Below are 21,561 nucleotides of genomic sequence, written 5' to 3'. Positions count from 1 at the left end.
ACTACAGGAGGCGATACTGAAGAGGGAAATTTCTACACAAGAAAAACTTTGGAACTGTCGAGAACAATTCTGTGTTCCCTACAAAGAGTTAGCAACCAAAAAGTTCTGCCTCCAAAATTTAGAAATCAGAAATCAAATTCGCAGCCTCTCCTGCAGCCTGCGAACATTCACGTGACTTAAATTCTTTGTTAGATCATAGCAGAGTTTGATTTGGAAGTAATCACACTGCATGATGCCCCTGGCCAGACCTTGATGGCTTTCAGCAGCAGTGGTGATTTCCTGGTCAGAGCTGGAATCCCTCCTGGAGCCTCATGTCTCACTCTCCACTGTGTGCTTATCACTCTCATGGCCTGCTGCATATGTGCAGTGAAGCATCCCTTAACCGCCATTCTTGGAAGTGTGCTGTGATACATCAGATGCCATGAAGACTAAGGGCCAGTGATGTGACCAAGTTATCACTCTTCCCATCCTTTTATTTTGAAGCCAAGGAGGAAGAAGAACGGGTGAGAACTCAGCCAGAGACACTAGGGGAGAAAGAAGAGATTAGCTCTCCGTGGCAGCTGAAGGGGATTCTAGTCTTTCCTCCTCTCCCCAACTGCTCAATGATTTGAATGTATCCCCTAAATTTCATGTGTTGAAAATTTAATCTCCAAATTCATATGTTGACTGGAGGTAGGGACTTCAGGAATTAATTAGATAAGGTCATCAGAATGAGGTCCCCTACAATGGGACTCATGGCTTTATAAGAAGAGGAAGAGAGATCTGAGCCAGCACGCTCCTACCCTCTCACCCTGTGATGCGTTCCACCACACCGTGAAGCAGCAAAAGGCCCTCACCAGAGGCCAACACCACGCCTTTGAACTTCTCAGCCTTCAGAACTATAAGAAATAAATTTCTTATAGTTTCTTTATGAATTACCCAGTCTGTGATTTTTTTTATAGCAACAGAAAAGAAACTAAGGGACTAACCATCAAATTTTGGCCAATTACTGAAGAGTAAGACCTTGTCATCTCCATGACCCCTAACGAATGGCACAGGACCCACAAGTAGGAAGAGAAGAAGGTAGGCCCTATTTCTCCATGAAGCCCAGGACACCGAGGAGAACCTCCAGAGATGTAAATCCTTAAGATGTCTGGAAAATGACAATTGGGATACCTGAAGATCCTACTGGAAATCTCAAGGTAATATACTAATTGAAAAAAAGGGAAGCCTCCCTGTTGGCTGACCCTTTTAAGAGAGCATCTGAGGTCACAGATCCCATAGGCCAATAATTATTCTGGCCTTTACCTTTTCCCAGTTCTCTTTGGAAACAATGACTATGATACTGATTATAAAGAAACATCTAATCCTTACTTAGAGCATTTTTTTTTGTTTATTATTATTATACTTTAAGTTCTAGGGTACCTGTGTACAACGTGCAGGTTTGTTACATAGGTATACATGAGCCATGTTGGTTTGCTGCACCCATCAACTCATCATTTACATTAGGTATTCTCCTAATGCTATCCCTCCCCCATCTTCCCACCCCACCGACAGGCCTCGGTGACTTAGAGCGTTTTAGGAGCTCTTGCTTTCAGGTATGCTCTCACTATCGTTGGCAGCTCAGGCTGGAAAACCATTCCTGCACAGCTGTCTTTTCTGTGGTGCATCTCAGACTGAGGCTTTCTTCCAAAAGACATTTGTCTCCAGCTCTCTTGAGGACTACCTACTACAACTATCCAAGTGAGGCTGGTTATACCACGTCTCAGGACCATTAAGTAAAACTTAATTACCTCTGCAATGACAGGTTTTTGCATTTTAATTCTAATACCTGCGTATTTTTGCTATTAACATTAGTCTGACTTTGTTTCTGAATGTTTGGTGTTTCATAGATCTTGACTTGGATCCCCGCCTTTGACTAACCCTGAAGAGCCAATTCTACTGGTTGGTTTGCTTGGTAGTTATTTAAAAAATAATAATAATAAAATAAAAAATAAGCATGCTCTTACCAAGTCAATATCAATAAAGGGAGATTAATTTGGCTCATTCTTTGGAATATGGTCTGCTTTCTAAATTAAACACACTTCTCCGTAAGAATTGGGAAGCTGGGTAACTCCTGCTGTTTATCTAGTTGCCAAAATTTTGGATTGGGGCTATTTAAGCAGGCAAGGGATGTTTCTGTTATACACGCACACTACCCACATTCAGATCTCAAATCCAGGACGTCCCAAACTTTTCTAAACTTGAGTCCAACTGCAGAGTTGCTCTTGAGGCCTGAGGAAGCCTGGATTAAGCAAGGCTCCCTGGCTCCGCGGAGGAGTCCACAGGCCACTCTGAGAAGTGAGGCTGCTGCTTCTTTATAATCCCCTACTTGCCTCACACACTCCCACACATCTTCTTCCTCTGCACCCTCTCAACTTAAGAGTTTTCTTAATTTCATTCACAACTACAGATTTAACTTTTAAAGTTCCTTTTCAAAACTATAATAAGGGCAAATAGCTTTAATAAATTTGTTACATGTAAAAATAATCAAACTGCCATAAAGAATTTTTTGCCATTAAGAATTTAACTATTGGCTGGCTATCAACATAAAAGAAAAAACTTTTTACCTTTAGGAAAAAAAACTGTTTTAAAATACAAAAACAAAGCCATCTAGCCTACCTCATGAGAGTTAAAGAGTTAAGGTAATGCATAGAACATAAATCTTGAAACGTATTTCCATCAGGACTTCGCTTTATACAATTTGTCCCAATGTTGTACAATATATACTTATTTTCAGAACTACTTAGAAAGTAATAATGTCTTAAAAATGAGTAATTGCTAGATCTCTCTTTGCTTCCTTTTGTGATTCCAAGAATGTCAACCTTAAGATTTTCTACATATCAAAAAGGACAGACTGCACTCTACACATCTAACACGTACCAGGTTCTCGCAGAACAAAGACTTACGTGAGAATGCATTTATTTAAAAAATAATAAAATTAAGAATTAGAAAATAATTTATTAGACTGGTTCCAACAATTTGCTAATCTTTGAAGAAGAAAGAAACACTTCTTTCTCTTTTAAAAAGAATGTGGGTCAGTAGTTATATTAATACAATTTGTCAAGCATCAACCCATACATTTCACAAGACTGTTGAAATAACAAGACTTTAAAATCTAATACTGAGGCTGGGTATGGTGGCTCATGCCTGAAATCCTAGCACTTTGGAGGCCAAGGCAAGTGGATCGCTTGAGTCCTGAAGTTCAAAACCAGCCTGGGCTACATGGCAAAACCCTGTCCCTACAAAAATATTAAAAATTAGCTGGGTGTGGTGGCATGCACCTGTAGTCCCAGCTACTCAGGAGGCTGAGGTGAGAGAATCACCAGAGCCCAGGAGGTCAAGGCTGCAGTGAGCCGTGATCGTGCCACTGCACTCCATCCTGGGTGACACAGCAGGACCCCATCTCAAACAAACAAACAAACAAAAATCTAACACTGAAATGAAAAGATATCCACTTAATATTACTTTAAAGGGGAAATCCAAGCTGGGAGGTCTCATAGTCCAACCCCCTCATCTGGCAGAGGAGCACAGTGAGATCCCGATTTTCTCAGTATCACACACAGATTAGACATTAATAGGCAAGGACTCAACCATCCCAGCTCCTGGTTCTGGGCCCATTTCATTCCTTTGGGTCAGTGGTGAGTTTCTGATTCACCGAGTGGGCCAAGAACCAGCATCACTACCAAGCCTCCAGAGGGTGTGAACTGCTCCCACTTGCCGACGCGGCCTCCCTCTAATACCCTGACTCACAGAGCAGTCACGGGAGATTAGGGCCTTCACAGTCAGGTGTCATTGATATGGGCATCCTTGGGCATCCGTGGGGGGATTTTCTTAATGCCCTGGGAGACTCTAACGTTCAGCAAAGTTTGAGAACAACTTGTCTAAGATACGTCACTTAATCGCTTTAACTTTCCATTTATCTTGTGGGATTTCGTTGTTGTTTAGTGTTTGTTTTCCAAGGAGCACTGAAGGGATATGGTTGATTTTACTGATGTCAACTGTTACTTTTATTTGAATTATTAACATTTTAACATAAATATCATGCTTAATGTTTCTTTGGTGAAAGCAAATAAATCACACTTATTTAAAATATACGCAAATAATTCAATGCTACCTAAAACACACACTTGTTCGAGACCAACCTGGGCAACATGGTGAGACCTCGTCTCTACAAAAACATTTAAAAATTAGCTGGACATGGTGGCACATGACTGTAGTCCCAACTGCTTGGGAGGCTGAGGTGGGAGGATTGTTTGAGCCCAGGAGGTCAAGGCTGCAGTGAGCCATGTTCATGCTACTGCACTCCAGCCCGGGCAACAGAGCAAGATCTCGTCTCTAAAAAATAAAAATAAAACATACATTTAAGATTTACATCTCAAAAATAAAATAGAAAACCTTACAGATATTTTAGGTTGAAAGTCTATATGTAAAATACATAGTGGAACTCATGTGTACATGACAAAACAGTATAAACTACCAGCAGAGAATAGGCGCTATATACTGTATATAAGCTTAGAAAATGGAGAATAATGTAAATGTACAGATAAAAAACAAATGTATCAATATAAAAATCCTAATATAAAAGCAGCTTTCCAAATTAAAGTGAAATCATCTCACATTTTCTCATTAAACTTTCAGGTAAAATCTGATCTTCTCTCACTTTTTGGAAAAAGGCTAAAGATTTAAAAATCTGTATTTAACTTGAAATATGAACTCTTCTAACATATCGTTCCAAGAATGTCACAATTCAAATACGTTTAAACCCAAATACAATATAAAAAGTAAAAAAAAAAAAACAGGTATTATAGCAGTTTACAAATCTTTTCAAAAATATTTTCTTTTTTTTTTTTTTTTTTTTTTTTTTTGAGACGGAGTCTCCCTCTGTCACCCAGGCTGGAGTGCAGTGGCAAGATCTCAGCTCACTGCAAGCTCCGCCTCCCGGGTTCATGCCATACTCCTGCCTCAGCCTCCCGAGTAGGTGGGACTACAGGTGCCCGCCACAATGCCGGCTAATTTTTTTGTATTTTTTTTTAGTAGAGACAGGGTTTCACCATGTTAGCCAGGATGGTCTCAATCTCCTGACCTCGTGATCCGCCCACCTCAGCCTCCCAAAGTGCTGGGATTACAGGCGTGAGCCACAGCACCCGGCCCAAAAATATTTTCTTGGTACAAAACTCCATCTACAGGGAGCTTTGGCATCACAGCCAGTAGCATCTGCTATCTACTTGGAAGCAGAAATGTGAGGTATAAATGTATTTTGCTGGTAAACCTTAAATACCTTCATGTTCACTGCTGAAGAACAACTGAGGAAACCATGACAAAATGTGGCCAACGAAAGGCCATTATTTATAAAAATCTGCAATCTGCTGAAGGGCCTCCAAACATTTCAGGTGTACAAGCAAATCAGCTGGGCTCCAAGTCTCAGTACAGAACACGAATGTATGAAATGCTGTAAATAACATAGTGAAATTTCACAGCATTTCATTATTTTACTGGCCAAAATGTTCACCTTCATTTTGTGTGTTTATATATGTATATCTACAAATATGTTTAACATATAAATTAATATACATATACACGTTTCATTACACAAGAATGCCATCGTCACATGAATGTTCTGTTTTTTATACACATGTGGGAGCATGTGTGTGCGCACAGATATGAATGGGCATCTTTAAGTAAATATAGAGACTCAAAAAATTAAGAGTCTGAATGTAAAACAGGCACCAGGCACCCATTCCTCTCCATTATACTAAGTCGAGTTATCCTTTCTCATCCTGGATACACCATCACAGTCGCAAACACAGGAAGTCTAAGCTCTTTTTTAGATAAAACAAAAATTAAGCCTTAACTATTGGATTCACATTTAAGATTCAAAGATTGAATCATAATAAACATTTCATGATGAAAAACTCTGGAATTTTTAAGTCTTAAACCAGTCTTCCTCTCCCCATTCATCCTTACTTTTTAGAGCTCTCATGCAAACTATATCAAAACATGGCTTTAATTACATTTAAAAGAAACACATTTTTTTCCAGAATAGATCAACAATATAAATTAACACAGGTGGAAACCCTAGAAATTGCCTGGTTGCCTTAATAATCCCAAAGGAAACATTTATTTTAGCCAAACAATTGTAATGTTTGTCTCCTTTTTAGAAACATCTGCTGCCAAAATAAACATTTGCATTGGAAGAAGTGTTTTGGCTGTTAAGATGGTACCAAATAAAATGCTTATGTTCTGAAATAAATATTTTACTCAAAAAACATGCAGCAAAATTAGAATACAAATCTTTTTCAAGCCCTCTTCAAGGAAACCTGTTTTGAATTGTTTTTACTTCAATATGAAGTAATAAGTTCAGATGAATCACCTTAACAAAAATAATTAGTTTATATTTAATTTTGCCATTTTCTCTTTCAAAACAATGATCATATTCTATGTTCCTGCTATAAAGTTCTTTGCAATACAGATATGCCTTTAAAAACTAAAAAAGTCATGTTTTCCCATCATAAAAGCACTCATGAACTTAAATCTCTCATTTTGCTTTTTTTCCTTTTGCCCTGTTTTATAATTCCAACAGGCATCATATTATCAAACATCTACAAGAATAGTTAAAATATCAACCCAATTACAAAAAAAACTCGGGGAAAAATCTCAGTCTACATAACTGAAATCTGCTTGACACAAATAAATAACTCAGCTTCTGTAAGCTATTTCTCCTGGGTGCTGTTTTAAATTAAAATCTTATTTAAAACAAGTTGGTAAAGACCTAGGTGTACATTTATGATCACAAAGGGCAAGAAAAATGAAACAAAATCTGCATTCCTGATCCAGCAAAGAATATCTTGGTGTCTTTAAGGTTTTTTTTTTTTTAATCTGAAAAACTCAGAGTCAGATTCTAGTAACCTTAAAAATTATGCCTCATCTGTGTAGCTGTCTAATAGATGAAATCAACCAATGTACTTCTGTTAACCAACCCCAGGTCTGAATTCCAGAAGCCTGGAGGCAGAACACTCTCCACAGAGGCATAGAAAATTCATTTCCCCCCAAACTCAACAAAACCCAAGTAGACTAGTTTTTAGGGCACCGTGCAAAACTAATCTGTTTAGCTACGTATCTGCCTGATGATGTGGGAGACTCGGCAAGTGAAAGACCACAAATCTAGTTCCAGTTAATAAAGACTAAAACGATGTACTATTATCACGTCATGCTTCAAAGATCCAGTCACGAGTATATCTCAAAAACAAAATTATCAGCATACAAATCAAAGATCACCAGGGTAATACTAAAATCAAACACAGTCAGTGGCCAGTTCCTTCAGACTCTCAGAGACAAAAAATAAACAGTGATACTCTCCATGTTAAATTTCACATCAGCACTGCAGTTCTTTCTAACAAAATACTCATTTAAAATTCCTATCACAGGAGCAGAATGCCAGCCAGGAATCAAACTGTGACCCCTGAGCCAAAGACAACTTACCACTCAGCTGGTAAGTGGGCAACTCAATTTACAAACTTGAATTCCTGCATTTTAATCCTGTGCAGAAATATATGAGCAATATTAAATGAACTGGATTCAGCTCATTAGAGGTTCACAAACCAAACACAGAACGTTCTGGAAGCCATCCAAAGCAAAGTCATGCCTAGGTGGTGATGTCCACTCAATAAATACTCAATGTCATAATTATCTTTCAACTTTTTCCCCGAAGAACATTATTAGCCACAACTACAACAATGCTTAGCCAATTACATTAATCCTAGGGGAAGATGGATGGGACCAGCAGCCAATCACAGTGCCAGGACCCTGTTTGTGAACAAATTTATAATTATCCAAAATGCAGAAACAAAGCAATTCACTGACAATTTCTCCCCAAAGAACACAGACTCGAGCTAACAAAATGAATGCATGTGCTCTAATAAACTTTGCTCTAAATCTTCACTATTTTTTTTCCATTTCAAAAACTATTAAGAACTGTTCACATGACCTTGATATTATAAAAGCTGTATGTCTTCTTTAAAATGTTATACACATTCAAAAGTGCATTCTGTTATTTTTAGCCTTTTAAATTTTAAAACAAGATACTATATTTCAAAGCTGTATTTTACTAAATGAAAGGGTAAAAAGGCAGATTATTTAGACCCATGACTTTGATTAACTCATTATGAAAGTTTGACACTTCTGCAGCCAGGATATTCAATTTCTTACCAGATATACTATTTTCCTTTCATTATCAGAAAGATCTGGGCTTAATTAGAATTGGGTATTTCTTTTGGTTAGCAGTAAAATATCTAATCTAAAATCTTAATTAAAAATTTGCTGAAATACTTGATGGGCAATCTACATCAATTTGTCCCTTCAAATAAATCTAAGAGTCATTGGATTTAAAAAGCGTGTAAGAGTCACAGGGATTAAATAAATGGAAGAAGCTAAGAAAATTGAGATTACTCTATATATCTGTGTATGTCCTCTACTTTTAGCTTTACACATTTGGAAAAGAAAATAATTAAAAACATTTCCTAGGTAATCATTCTTCGCACACCCTCTCCATTTGTTTGACTCCCACTTTGGGACTGGAAACTAAGCCAACATCTAGAACTTCTAGTGAGACTTAACTCCTTCAGAGACCAGGGAGATCCGGCTGCTTGCCATCAACAAAATATTTTGAAACTGACTTTTTAATCTCACATCAGGGAAACATGCTGAAAAGCAAAGTGGGGAGACCAAGAGCGGCGAGCATCCACTTCTCTCTGACAGTCCCACTACTTCTTACTACCTTCCCACCTCTGCTCTCTTCCTGTGGCCAGAGCATCATCCACAACTATTAGCTCCTACATAAAATCAGCAACAGAGTGCAATGGGGACTTGAGCAGCCAGCTGCCTGGGCTGTCTTCCTCTCAACTAATGGTGAAGTTGCTCTAAAACTAAAATGAAGGAGAGAAAATCGCAACTCTTTCACCTTACTTTTCATCATTTACAAATTATTTCCTTCTCACAATTGGCAGCCACAACTGAAGATTTTTACTCTAGGCAGCAAAATATTGCTGGAAAAAAAGGAATAATGTGGAAAAAATTAAGAGTACAATTAAGTATGCAACTGACTGCTAGAATTCTGAGTGGGCAACCTTCAATAATTGAGAAGTGAGGTCTCTGACAACAGCAAAGGGTGTTCAATCTGCGTCTAGGATTCAGAGGCTGAGCTACCTCTATCTTCCCCCATAATGGCCTTCACATAAAAAAAATCATCCAAGTGGGAGCAAAGATAAAGAGGAAAGACAACATTTTATTTCTTATTTTATAAATAAAAGACTTATTTTATTTCTTTTTTTTTTTAGGGTCTCGATACATTGCCTAGGCTGGACTCGAATTCCTGGGCTCAAGCGATCCTCCCACTTCAGCCTCCCAAATAGATGGAACTACAGGAGGGTGCCACCATGCCATGCTATTATCATAGACTTACACAATATTATAATTACAACAAACTTCAATAATAAATTAATAACAATAATAATGAAATAAATAATAAATCACAATACAGATCGAATAATGTATAAACGAGAAGGCTCAGAAGCAACCTACTGAGCTGTTAATATACAGCTATGTATCATGTAAAGTATGATCAATCATTCTCCATATCCACGTCAGAGAGAACAGTAGTCATATCTAATTTTTCCCCCTCAACGAAAGATGTCTGGTCAGATGGAAGCATTTCCTGAGACAGCACTGTCAAGCCCTGTTGTGGGTTATCGATGGCCGCACCATGGGGCACCGCAGCCTGAGGCAGTAAAACATGCAGCAGCATCAGCCTGACCCACTCCCTGGGGACTTAGGCACGGTATGGCGATTTATAAATAAGCCTTTCTGGTGCTCCTAGTAACTAAATACCCTAACAAGTCTGAATCTAATTTAGTCTTTTCCAAATTTCATCCTCCCTCCAGCCAGCAAAAAGGGATATTCTTTCAAGTATCCAAAAGACTAGGTTTACCACTGCTAGAAGGTAAATGGTCATCTAAGGTGACTCCATTTGATTCTAGAGAAAAAGGAGGAAAATGTTGGGTCTTTTAAGAGCAGGAAAAGTCTTTTTTAAGTAAAAACACAAAACCCATCAAGACCTAAGAAAACAGATGCACATCAAATCCTCTTACATGAAACACAGAAACCTTTTTCAAAAGGTACAGAAGAAATAATTTGTTAAGAAATGAAAGCAAAATAACTTTGGGAGACTAAACTTTTCTTTTTTTCAATTTTAAAAACTTGATGCCATCCTCATGGAAAAGACCTTTAAATGACTTATAAATTCACCTTAAGATAGTCTATTCACAGCTCAAAATCTGACAGTCTGACAGAAATGTTAGAATGCCAAGTTCCCTTCAGAGCTTACATCTGTTATAATCTGCTGCAAATTTATGACACAGTGCATCTATCAAATACAGCTGGTCCTGCTGCCCTTCTACCAAACAGGTATTCTGTCCACTTTAAGAAGCTCACCTTTCCATCTTTAAAAGAAAAAAAAAAATTATACCTGTGATTAAAGAAACAATAAAAATTAAAGCAGAAAATCCGTGCAATGCCCCCTAATTCTCTTTAACATCAATCTTAGGTGGACAGCAAAAGGCAAAGACAAAACTGTCACAAAAAAGCAGGGGGTCGGGGGACCAGCACAAACCTGCTGCTGAGGGTACTGCATTCCGCCCATGGCCCCGGGAGTCCGACCCTGGATGCCAATTGGATACCGCTGTGGGCCTGGGGGGCCATAGGAACCTCCTGGGTACGGACTGCTCTGCTGAGGCTGAGAATGAGGGTTACTGCCCATGCCATATAACTGAGGTCTCTTCATCACCATTGGATCCATTGGGCTGCCCTGTGAAGACATAAAAGAAGTCGGTTTATTAATTCATTCTTTATTACAAAGGCAGAAATTTTTGTTATGTTAACATATGCATTAATAACACAACTATCCTTAAGTTTTAAAAATACTAAAAACAATGACCTGACAAAAAATCCAGAAAGACATTAAGGAAAAAACCTAGATGGATACAAGAAATTTTATTTTTTACTTTTAGGAAGTTTTTAACAATTAAAATACCTCTGGAGTAAACAATACTAAAAACGATTTTGGACCATAAGCAGAGAGAAAAACATTTGCATCTAAAATTCTATTATGCGTACAGGAAAAGAGCACCTCCTTTTAGCTTACTAGTAATAAGAGCAGAGGGTACTGAGTGATTAACATTTTCTGCCTTCAAAGTATTCTTAGAACAATGATTTTATTTTAGAACTGAGTCTGCAAGTCTTGATCAAACCTTAGTGCAACCAAGTGTTCATTAAAAAGTGAAAAGATAGATTTTAGATCATGCATATGTCCAGGGTAAAGATTTTGTTCATTAAAAAGTGAAAAGATAGATTTTAGATCATGCATATGTCCAGGGTAAAGATTTTGTTCAGAGACCAGCAGTGTGTAGGGATGAGCACTTAGACGATGAATCACAGCACCTCTCCCCATGTAAGTCAGCATCTTACCAAACACAACCAGTTCACAAGTAGACGCTGAATTTTATTTTTGGTTTGGTGAGTCAGGCCCTGGGCTTCAGGGCCGAGGTCATACAGGAGGGCTAGGCGTGCAGCCTCAACCCTTCATGTCCTGGGGCATCAAAGGAACAAAGCAATGGGCAGAAAAGCCCTCACCTGGTGCTACAGAAGCAGGCAGCATTCACCCAACAGCTCCTTCCTTCCCTCCTTTGCCCTTCCAAAACCACATATTGATCCCTACTGGGTGCCAGATGCTGCGTTCACACTGAGGTAAGTACATGGGGACTTTCAGGAAGGCTTAAGAATTAGCAGGGTAAGTTCAAGACCATCCATCCTGGCAACATCACAAGACCCTGTCTCTACAACAAATTAAAAACTTAGCCAGGCGTGGTGGCAGGCACCTATAGTCCCAGCTGTTCAGGCTAAGGCAAGAAGATCACTTAACCCCAGGAGTTTGAGGCTGCAGTGAGCTATGATCACACCACACCACTCCAGTCTGGGTAACACAATGGGACCCTGTCTCTTAAAAAAAAAAAACCAAAAGAGGCCGGGCATGGTGACTCACGCCTGTAATCCCAGCACTTTGGGAGGCCAAGACGGGCAGATCACTTGAGGTCAGGAGTTTGAGACCAGCCTGACCAACATGGTGAAACCCCGTCTCTACTAAAAATACAAGAATTAGCTGGGCATGGTAGTGCACGCCTATAATCCCAGCTACTCCAGAGGCTGAGGCAGGAGAATTGCTTGAACCCGGGAGGCGGAGGCTGCAGTGAGCCAATATTGCGCCACTGCACTCCAGCCTAGGTGACAGATTGAGACTCCGTCTCAAAAAAAAAAAAAAGAATTACCAGGATAAAGGGGAATAACACGTCCAAGGTGGGAAGGAACAGCACGTACAGTACCACAGGGCAGAAGAAACAGCACAAGGCACTGGGTCAAGGGAGATGAACTGCCTGGTGTGTATCAGGAAATAAAAACCATCTGGATCCATGTGAAGCACAAATTTGTGGAGATGCTGAAGCAGGCAGAAGCCAGAACATGGCTGAGCCCTGCAGGGCATTCTACAGGCTCAGGCTGCCTCTGACAGATAAACACAGGACTGCTCCCTTGGGCACCCGACCCAGCTGGAAGCAGGTCAGTTTGCCCTGGCAGGCAGGTGAGGCTGAGGTCCTGAACTGGCAGCAGTGGTGGGAGGAAGCAAGCCCAGCTCCAAGGCACAGTTAGGAGGGAAATGCGGCAGGATTTGGAGACTGAATGAGTGATGGAAGCCAGGAGTCAAATGAGATGGAGTGTGCAGAGGGAGAAGCCAATCACCATATCCCCAGGAGTGGGAGCCTTCAGTGGTCTACATAGGAAACTTGAGGCTCTAATATGAAATCCAGGTGAAAATACCCAGAAGGAAGAGACACAATGAGCTGCAGCTTGGGGAGTAAGGCCTGACCTAGAAAAATAGGTAGAGAAGTCAGCAGAGAGGACATCCACTCCCAGAGGGCAGGGATTTTCTCTGTTTTATTCACTATCATATCTCCAGGGCATAAGTTGAACAGTGTACCCAGCACATTAATTGATGAATTAATCAATAGGAAGCAATAAAACCCATGAACTTTATTTAGGAGGAATATATGAAAGGAAAACAATGGGTAGTGAACAGAATCCTAGAGAATATCACCGCTTAAGGGAAAAGGGAAAATGAATCCACAGACAAGCTGGAAGAATGGTCAGAAAATGTAGACACTCTGGAGAGTGTGGTATTACAGGAGGGAAGGCAGTCACGTGTAGCAACGAATCAGGTGTGCCAAATGCAGCCCAGGAATGCAGTCAGGTGAAGGATAAAGCCTTCTGCTGTACTTGACAAGGAGGCCACTGCTGTGCTTGGCAAGGACAGTCTCACTGCAGAGGTGAGGGCTGAGGCTGGAAGAGGAGGGACGGAGGGGAGGTGAAGACGGAAGGCAGGAGCGCAGACCCTGAGAACTGCCAGTCCTCCCTTCCACCGGCACTCCCACTCCAAGGCTGCATGGGTCCTTCCCCTTCTCTGCCTTCCTCAATACTCTGGTGTTCACTTTAAGGATTTGGTGAATCCATTCACTACACATTTACTAAGCACCTACTATGTGCGCTGTGCCCAACAATGGAAGCAGAAGGATGAACTAGCCTCCATGTCCTGGAGATTCACTGAAGGAGGCAGCCTAAACAGGTCACAGTGCAACACAGCAGATGTCCTGAAGGGACAAAGCACCAAGGCAAGGTGAGAAGAGGGTGTCTCACTGGGTAACTGCCATGGGTTTTAACAAAGGCTTCCTATAAGAAATACCTGAGCTCAGTCCCAAGGGATCCACAGGACTGTGCCAGGAGGAACCCATCTCACCTGAACAAAGCTCTGTGGAGGACACAGGAGGAAAGAGGGTGCTTTGCCCCAGGCCCCACAGCCTACAAACAACTGTTCTGCTCAAAATTCACCATGTGATGCAATTTTAAACTGTTACTACTTTCACCAGCCCAGACATTGTTTGGACTTAAAATGATAGAAATTAAATGACAGTACATTTGTTTGCCCAAACAATATACTGATTTTACACAACCTGAGCTGCCTTCATAATTAAGTGTACAAACATTTATGTTGATGTATTTGTAATAAAACTAAAATCTAGGGCTAAGAATTCATTTTCTCATAATTATTTCAGTTAGAATTTATACCTGATAAAAATAAAATGTGATTATTTTCTAGATTTTCTTGAAAAAGGTAAAACTTTTTATGGAAGTATGAAAATCAAGGCTGAGTTGGTGATTTCAAAATCAGCCAAGTGAATGAAGGGCCTATGGAGAGGCTGAGTAAATCAAATTTCAGGCTAAATTTCCAATACGGGGCCCTGAGGCAGTCCTATCTTCACATTCAATCTAGACAGCCCAGGGCATAGGAAACGTCTACTTATTTCACTTCAAATAGTGCACGACCAAAACTGCCTTAATTAAAGCAGAAATGTTAAACGGGAAAATGACTGGAATGTCTATGTTTTAATGCTATAGATAACAGTGCAGCAAATTCATCTTATCAGTGACTAAAATTGTTTTGTAATATCTGTCTCATCACTGCCATCAAGTCTCACAGTCCTACTTAAAATTCAGTTAATTTGCACCATGTCAAAAATGTTAGCTTAACCCTGAGATTTCTGAAAATCGAAAGCATGAAATACACAGATTCTCTGAACCTCTCAAAATGCATCAAATATCTTTCAATGAGACTTCAGATAGAAAAACAGATACTCATACAGTGCAAATTATTTAATTTTAACCTCTCCTTATGGCCTATTGTTAAATATTCATCCACAGTCCAAATCCATCCTGCTGTGTACTCTATTTTGAGCATTAAAAATGTACAACTGAGGGTCTCAACTCCTGCTTCTCACTACCAATCCTTTAAAGAAACTAAAAATTGGCCGAGCGCGGCGGCTCATGCCTGTAATCCCAGCACTTCGGGAGGCTGAGGCAGGTGGATTGCCTGAGCTCAGGAGTTCAAGACCAGCCTGAGCAACACAGTGAAATCCCATCTCCACTAAAATACAAAAAATTAGCCAGGTGTGGTGGCGGGCACCTGTAATCCCAGCTACTTGGAAGGCTGAGGCAGGAGAACTGCTTGAACCTGGGAGGCAGAGGTTGCAGTGAGCCACGATCGTGCCACTGCACACTCCACCCTAGGTGACAGAGCAAGATTCCATCTCAAAACAAACAAACAAACAAAAATCAAATCTAGGACTTCTGGAAAACAGAAAGGCCAAACTGCTTCTCATATGCACATCTAACCTGAAGCAATTTTATGTTTTTTGTTTTGTTTTTTTGAGACAGGGTCTCGCTCTGTCACCCAGACTGGAGGGCAGTGGCACGATCTCAGCTCACTGCAACCTCCACCTCCTGGGTTCAAGTGATTCTCATGTCTCAGCCTCCCGAGTAGCTGGGATTACAGGCACATACTACCACAGCCAGCTTATTTTTGTATTTTTTGTAGAGACAGGATTTTGCCATGTTGGCAAGGCTGGTCTCGAACGCTTGACCTCAAGTGATTCGCCTGCCTCAACCTCCCAAAGTGCTGGGATTACAGGCGTGAGCCGTTGCGCCTGGCCAATTTTATGTTTTTTTAACATCTATCCGGGTATGACCATTTTCATTTCTCACTGAAAGTTTATGCTCTATCAGGGTTATCATCCACATCGAAAACAGTCCTCAACAACTTCTCTAAGTAGGTTGTCCGAGCACGTTTTCATTTCTAGATGGCATTCCACAACTGCTGCAGCTTGAGTTTCAATTGCAGAAAATAAGACAAGTGCTGTGAAGGCCACAATATATACACCACCATTTTCAAAGAGCTCTTAACCTAACCAGTCTGGTTTTAGTTACTTGGCTTTTAATGCAATTTTTTTACTTGATAAGACTTTCTTTCTCCTTATTCAAAGTAAGCTTTTGGATGTACATGTAAGTAGGAGTTATTCTCTCTCTCTCTCTAAGGAAGAAATACATTGTCTATTTTTAAGAAATGTTTGTATATAGATTCTTCTAAGCATATTGGGTAGCACAATTCAGCTATATTACATGTCAGATAGGCTTTCAGAGGCTGGCCTGGGAATCCAACTGTCCTTTTTAAGATGATCCAAGTTAAAGGACAACTTGCTTATATACTTTTAGTATACTTTAGATATACTTTATCCTTTTTATATTTAGATACTCTGTTATCACGCTTTCAGAGTATCCCTACACATGTATTTACAGTAAAAGATACCTATGTAATTGTATATGCTCCTAAATATCAAGTTAAGGACATAGTTTATTAGATATATCTTTATGAATATCATATTTTACTACTTTTTTCAGCTCAATTCCTTCAACCACATATTGGAAAAACGCTTCACAAAAAAAAAAAAAACAAAAAAAACACAACAAAGAAAACCCACAGAAAGAACTATGAAATCTTGTTGATCTAAAATCATTTCTACATATGTGGATTAAACAAGAGCTGATAGAAAAGAAAACTCTTCCCCCTTTTGAACCATTGTTTGGGAAACAACATTCTCTTACTAGTAACTAAAGAAAACTTTTGAAATCTGACTCTATTTCTCCCGCTCAAACAGGGCAGGGGGTGTTTATGCACGTCTGTAGCTGTGTACCAAATGGCACTGCCCAGCAAGGAAGCAGCGGCTCTGGATTCAGAATGGATTCACAGCCCTGTCCCACCAGGGACCTCGAGTACACTGTGACCTTATTTCTTAGTTTTCTCATTCACTAAAGGAGAAATAAAACCCACCTTGCAATTATCATGAACATCAAATTCATCAGCGCTATAAGGGCTCTCAGAGGTCACAGGGGCTATGGCAGCACCTGGAGCCCAGGGCCCACCTACTCATTGAGAAAAAATGGAACAGCCCAGCTGTGCAGAAGTAGAGAATCCATGGCCCGGCCGTAACCAACCAACACAGCGGACTACACACGGGCATGGAGAGGACATGTCAGGTAATGTGCCATTTCTTCAGTGCTGATGCACATAGATCACAGCCATGTGAAACAAGCTCGATAAGGATCGGGGTCAGCCACAGTGGCCTGTAAATAGTTGCTGTCATATCGGGAAGCAATCTGTGTTTACTTTTCTGCGATGGTGTCTAAATATAGCTTGAAATGCCTCTGTTTTTCCCTGAGCATACTACAAACAGTACTCTGGCTCTCTGTAAAGGGAGAACAGGAGGTGGATGCAACACGGCCGTCTAGCCTGTCTTCCTCCCTCACACACCCGCCTGGTCACAGCACACACAGAACAGTGGGCAGTGGGCGCCCACTCCACCTCACCACAGAGGTCCCCCGCCGCGTGCCAGTGGCATTACCCAGAAGCCACCGTGGGACAGACTTCAGAGCTGCTATACACACCTACAGAAGACACAAGTGAAGACAATGATAATACTGAATACACACTCTGGTCAGGTTCTTCTCCTAATGGCATAAAAACCCGTTTATGGCAAAAGTAAGAGTGGGCACTGAAGACTCTTCTCTTGTTTCATAACAAGTGCCTACTCATCTCTAAGCCAGAAAAAACCAAGAATCTCAGCCACCACTGCCACCACTACTGCAGAATGTAATCGCCAGAGATTCTCTCATGCCCAGTGACACAAGGGAGGCTCGGGGTGGCAGAGCTCAGACCAGAGTCAAGTCTCCCGACTCGGGTCCACAGTCCCTTCTCTGGTCTGGTGTGTCTACACACGATCATCAGACTGAAGTAGGATAACATGCAACCCTGCATTTAAAACCACTATGTGTTTTACTTCAACTCACAACAAAATACTGCCTGCTTATTAAGACTTGAACTAACACGTTGGAACTTCGAATGTGGGTATCAACACACAGAAGTTCTTCTTTTGTCAATACAGGAATATTTGCCACATTCTCCAATGGTACAGAAAGGATCAAGAAATGGGATTCTAAGATATTAGACAAGACTGGCCACACATGGTGGCTCACACCTGTAATCCCAGCACTTTTGGAGGCAGAGGCAGGCAGATCACTTGAGGTCAGGAGTTCAAGATCAGCCTGGCCAATATGGTGAAACCCCTTCTCTACTGAAAAAAAAAAAAAAAAAAAAAGATATTAGACAAGGCAGAAAACGTTGTTTGGTTATTAACTCTAAGAACCATCAAATTATTGATGCCCTCTAACCATGACGTCATTAGCAATGTTGGGGGACAGACCTCAAAACACTCATAACTGACTGAGAAAGATGACCACTGCCTGTGTTTTTGGTCTTGGTTTTGGTTTTCTTAAGCAAGGTGCAGAGAACATATGTATTTGTGGAATCATGGAATCCTCAATTTAGCATACAGTGTCAGAGGAGTTCATGGAATCTACTCTAGAAACCCATCCAAAGATCCCAGACTTACATTATCAAATAATAACAACATATGCCATGCATTTCCAAAGCACTTTAATATATTCTCCCGTGATCACAATTCTTAAGACACCCTGACCAAAGATTCAAAGATTCAGCAATGAAACTCAGAACCTTAGAACTGCAGGGAGCCTCACGGGTCCGTAAGTGATGTACATACAAATCCTTTCAAAGCATCTACAATGAATGTTATGAATTTCTTCCTCCTATGTAACAAAAGTCTGCTCCCTGTCATTTATACCCGTTGTTATTACTTTGGTCCTCTGGCAGAATATTTGAAGATCGCTGTAAGCTATTCCCCTTTTCTGCGTGACATATACCCATTCTCAACCCCCTCAACACAAAAGGTATTGTGGGGGGTGTGGGGGAGCAGTTCTTGCTTCCTTTTTCCAGAACCTGCACGGCTGACAACACAGTCTAAGAGCTCTGCGCTCTTGGCAGCCCCATCCCCACCAACAGCTGACTAAACCCCATCTCCTATCAGACACTTGGGGAGTTGACCGTAGTAGAAGCCGGTCCTTATCTCCGCTGGTTTGCATTTCGCTTATTTCTGATCACCACTCTACCAGGATGAGGCTGTTTTTCAGATCTTGATTTGGATCTGACATATTATAGTAACTGCATTTTCTAGCTTGACATCAACCATCAATGAAATAGGCATACTATTTCACCCAAGTCTTCATCAATGAAAACACTGAAGAGGTGTGAGGGGAGACAGAGCCTCGGACTCACCACCAAAGCTATTCATAAAGACTGGTATTTAAATCCAAGCATCAGCGTTCTTGAAGCAGATCCGTACAGAAACCTTTCCACTGGTTCCCAGGAAACCTCCCATTCCTTTACTACTCTTGCTATGCAAGTACAATACCATATTTGCCTTTAGGTGACCACCTCTTGGCCACTTCAAATTCCTACATCTTTTCTAATATATAAAATAAATTCAAAGTTTAGAAACATAATTTGGGGAAAAGGTTATAACGGAGCAAGCAGGGGGTTTCAAGTCAGACAAACCTGGGTGAGAATCCTGCCTATGCTGCTTATTAGCTAGGTAAACTTAAGCTATTCAACAGAATACGGTTACACTCACCTCGCAGTGTTGCTGGTGGATTAAATGAGATACCACAGGATTTATCACATAAAAAGAACTTCCTAAATCTCTTTTATTTTACTCTTAACAAATTAGCAAATTGAAGGCAGAGCTAAACCACTCAACAATTTAATCTACATATTTTCCTGTCTCCCCAGCAGACTGTTAATTTCAAGGTGAAAATGTTGTCTTATTCATCTTTGCATACCTAGCACTTAGTACAATGCCTGGCATAATTAACATTTGTTGACATGAGAAAAGAACAGCTTCCTCAATACCACATGGCCGCCTAAACAGCAGGACTCTAACTAGAATATAGGCCTCTTGATGACCACTAGATAGAAGAGGTAAAGACCCTTCTAGTCTCCCCTCCCTGCAGACAAAGCTTCACTTTTCACAAGTTCACCCAGACCACGGCTTCCATCACCTCCCCAAGCTTCTGTCTCCCAAATGCTGCTTCCCTTGGCTGCTTCCTCCAAGCCCCAGAACTCTGCGCAACATTCCTGCCCAGACATCCACAGGCTCCTCTCCGCCTCTCTCTGACCTCAGAGAAAGACACCCCATCCACCCAGATGTCCATGTCAGAATCCAGGACACATCCTGACCCCTCCTCTCCTCTCCACCACAGCCAGCTCCTTACCAAGTCAATCTGTGGGACCCCCCCATCACTGCCAGCAGGAAATCTCCCCTCCAACCATGCTGGCCTCCATGGGGCTCTAGAAAAACCACACACATTTCAAATATGTCATTCTCTGACCTAGAATGAGCTCTGTTCTCCTCCTGCAGAACTCAGCTCCAACGTCATGTCCTTCGAGGAAGGAGCCCTCCCTGAACTCCAGGCCCGGGCAGGATCCTCTCAGAGTAACAGTGGGCTCATCTGTGTGACTACTTGATCAGTGTCTGTCCCCCAGCCTAGACTGTCCCAGAGAATCAGGAGTACAGAAGAGGGGAAAAACAAGTATCAACCCCATCTATAGCTATCATCCAGGTGCTACAGAATAAGTCCAGAAAGGAAGACTATTTTGGTTCCCTAGTTTTTCCCTGATTTTTATAAATTGGCAAAACCTATTATTAGCTTCATCCCCCCCCCCCCAAAGCTCAGCAGCTTGTAAATCAATTCAATGAGTAAATTACTGTCTGACTAAGCTACACTTTTAAATTTAATTTAGCAAATGTAATAATTTTATGAACAAACCAAAGGCTATATATATTGTTTATTTTGAGAGTAAATTAGATCTAAAAGGAATACCAAAATAGTAATAGAATATATTTCCATTTTTCCTCACATTTGTTACTCTTGCTACCCAAAAAAATTGTAAAGCTTTTATCATGGCTTTAACATTTTCTAACATTTACATCTCTAAGTATGCAATATTGTTCATAACCATGTGTCACTACTGACAGCCTAGTTGCAAGCACTTATTTAAAAAGGAGAAATAATATGGTGCATTTCCCATACAAATACAGATTCAAATTGAGAAAGAAGCTTTTGTAAGAATATGTCAAATTTTAACCCCACCACTTGTAGCTGTGTGATACTGAAGCCACCACTTAACTTCTTTGCACCTCCGTTAATGGATCTGTACACAAAGAACGCTACCACTATCATTTCAGAGCTGTTACAGAACTGGAGATAATATATTCCAGTTCTTGCTACATAACAGGCTTTTTTTTAAAAAAAAAAAAAAAACAAAGGATAGATTTTATCATCATCATTATTATATGGCGATATAATTCCAGAATAATCAATGAGGCATGGAAACCCTCTACTCCTCCATCAATGTGCAGAAGACAGACATTGCTAATCAATCCTAGCATTATTTTCCCTAAGTCCAGTAAGCCTCAGAATCTTTTGTCCTGCAGAGTTGCGGGCAGTTGTGTCAACTATCAGAATTTGCACAAGCAAAAAGCAATTTGCCATCTCCAGTAAAATGGAAAGAGCATAAAAGTATGTCATCAGGTACACCTGGGTTCACATCTCTCTCCTACTTCTGACTAGCCATGAAATGTT

General features: G+C 40.6%; 1 protein-coding gene across 8 annotated transcripts in view; it reads right to left on the bottom strand.

Moving 5' to 3' along the window:
- The window catches only part of ARID1B (AT-rich interaction domain 1B), a 430,820-nt gene that overhangs the window by 367,939 nt on the left and 41,320 nt on the right, over window positions 1-21,561 (bottom strand). For all 8 annotated transcript variants that reach the window (XM_030809883.1, XM_030809886.1, XM_030809885.1 and 5 more), the window contains exon 2: window positions 10,685-10,879. In XM_030809883.1, the coding sequence (XP_030665743.1) occupies window positions 10,685-10,879 (195 nt within the window). The remainder of the gene's footprint in view (window positions 1-10,684; window positions 10,880-21,561) is intronic.

This window comes from Nomascus leucogenys, chromosome 3 (genome assembly GCF_006542625.1).
Source record: "Nomascus leucogenys isolate Asia chromosome 3, Asia_NLE_v1, whole genome shotgun sequence".
Lineage (NCBI taxonomy): Eukaryota > Metazoa > Chordata > Mammalia > Primates > Hylobatidae > Nomascus > Nomascus leucogenys.
Note: the sequence above shows the minus strand (reverse complement) of the source record. Positions and strands in the feature narration are given on the sequence as shown.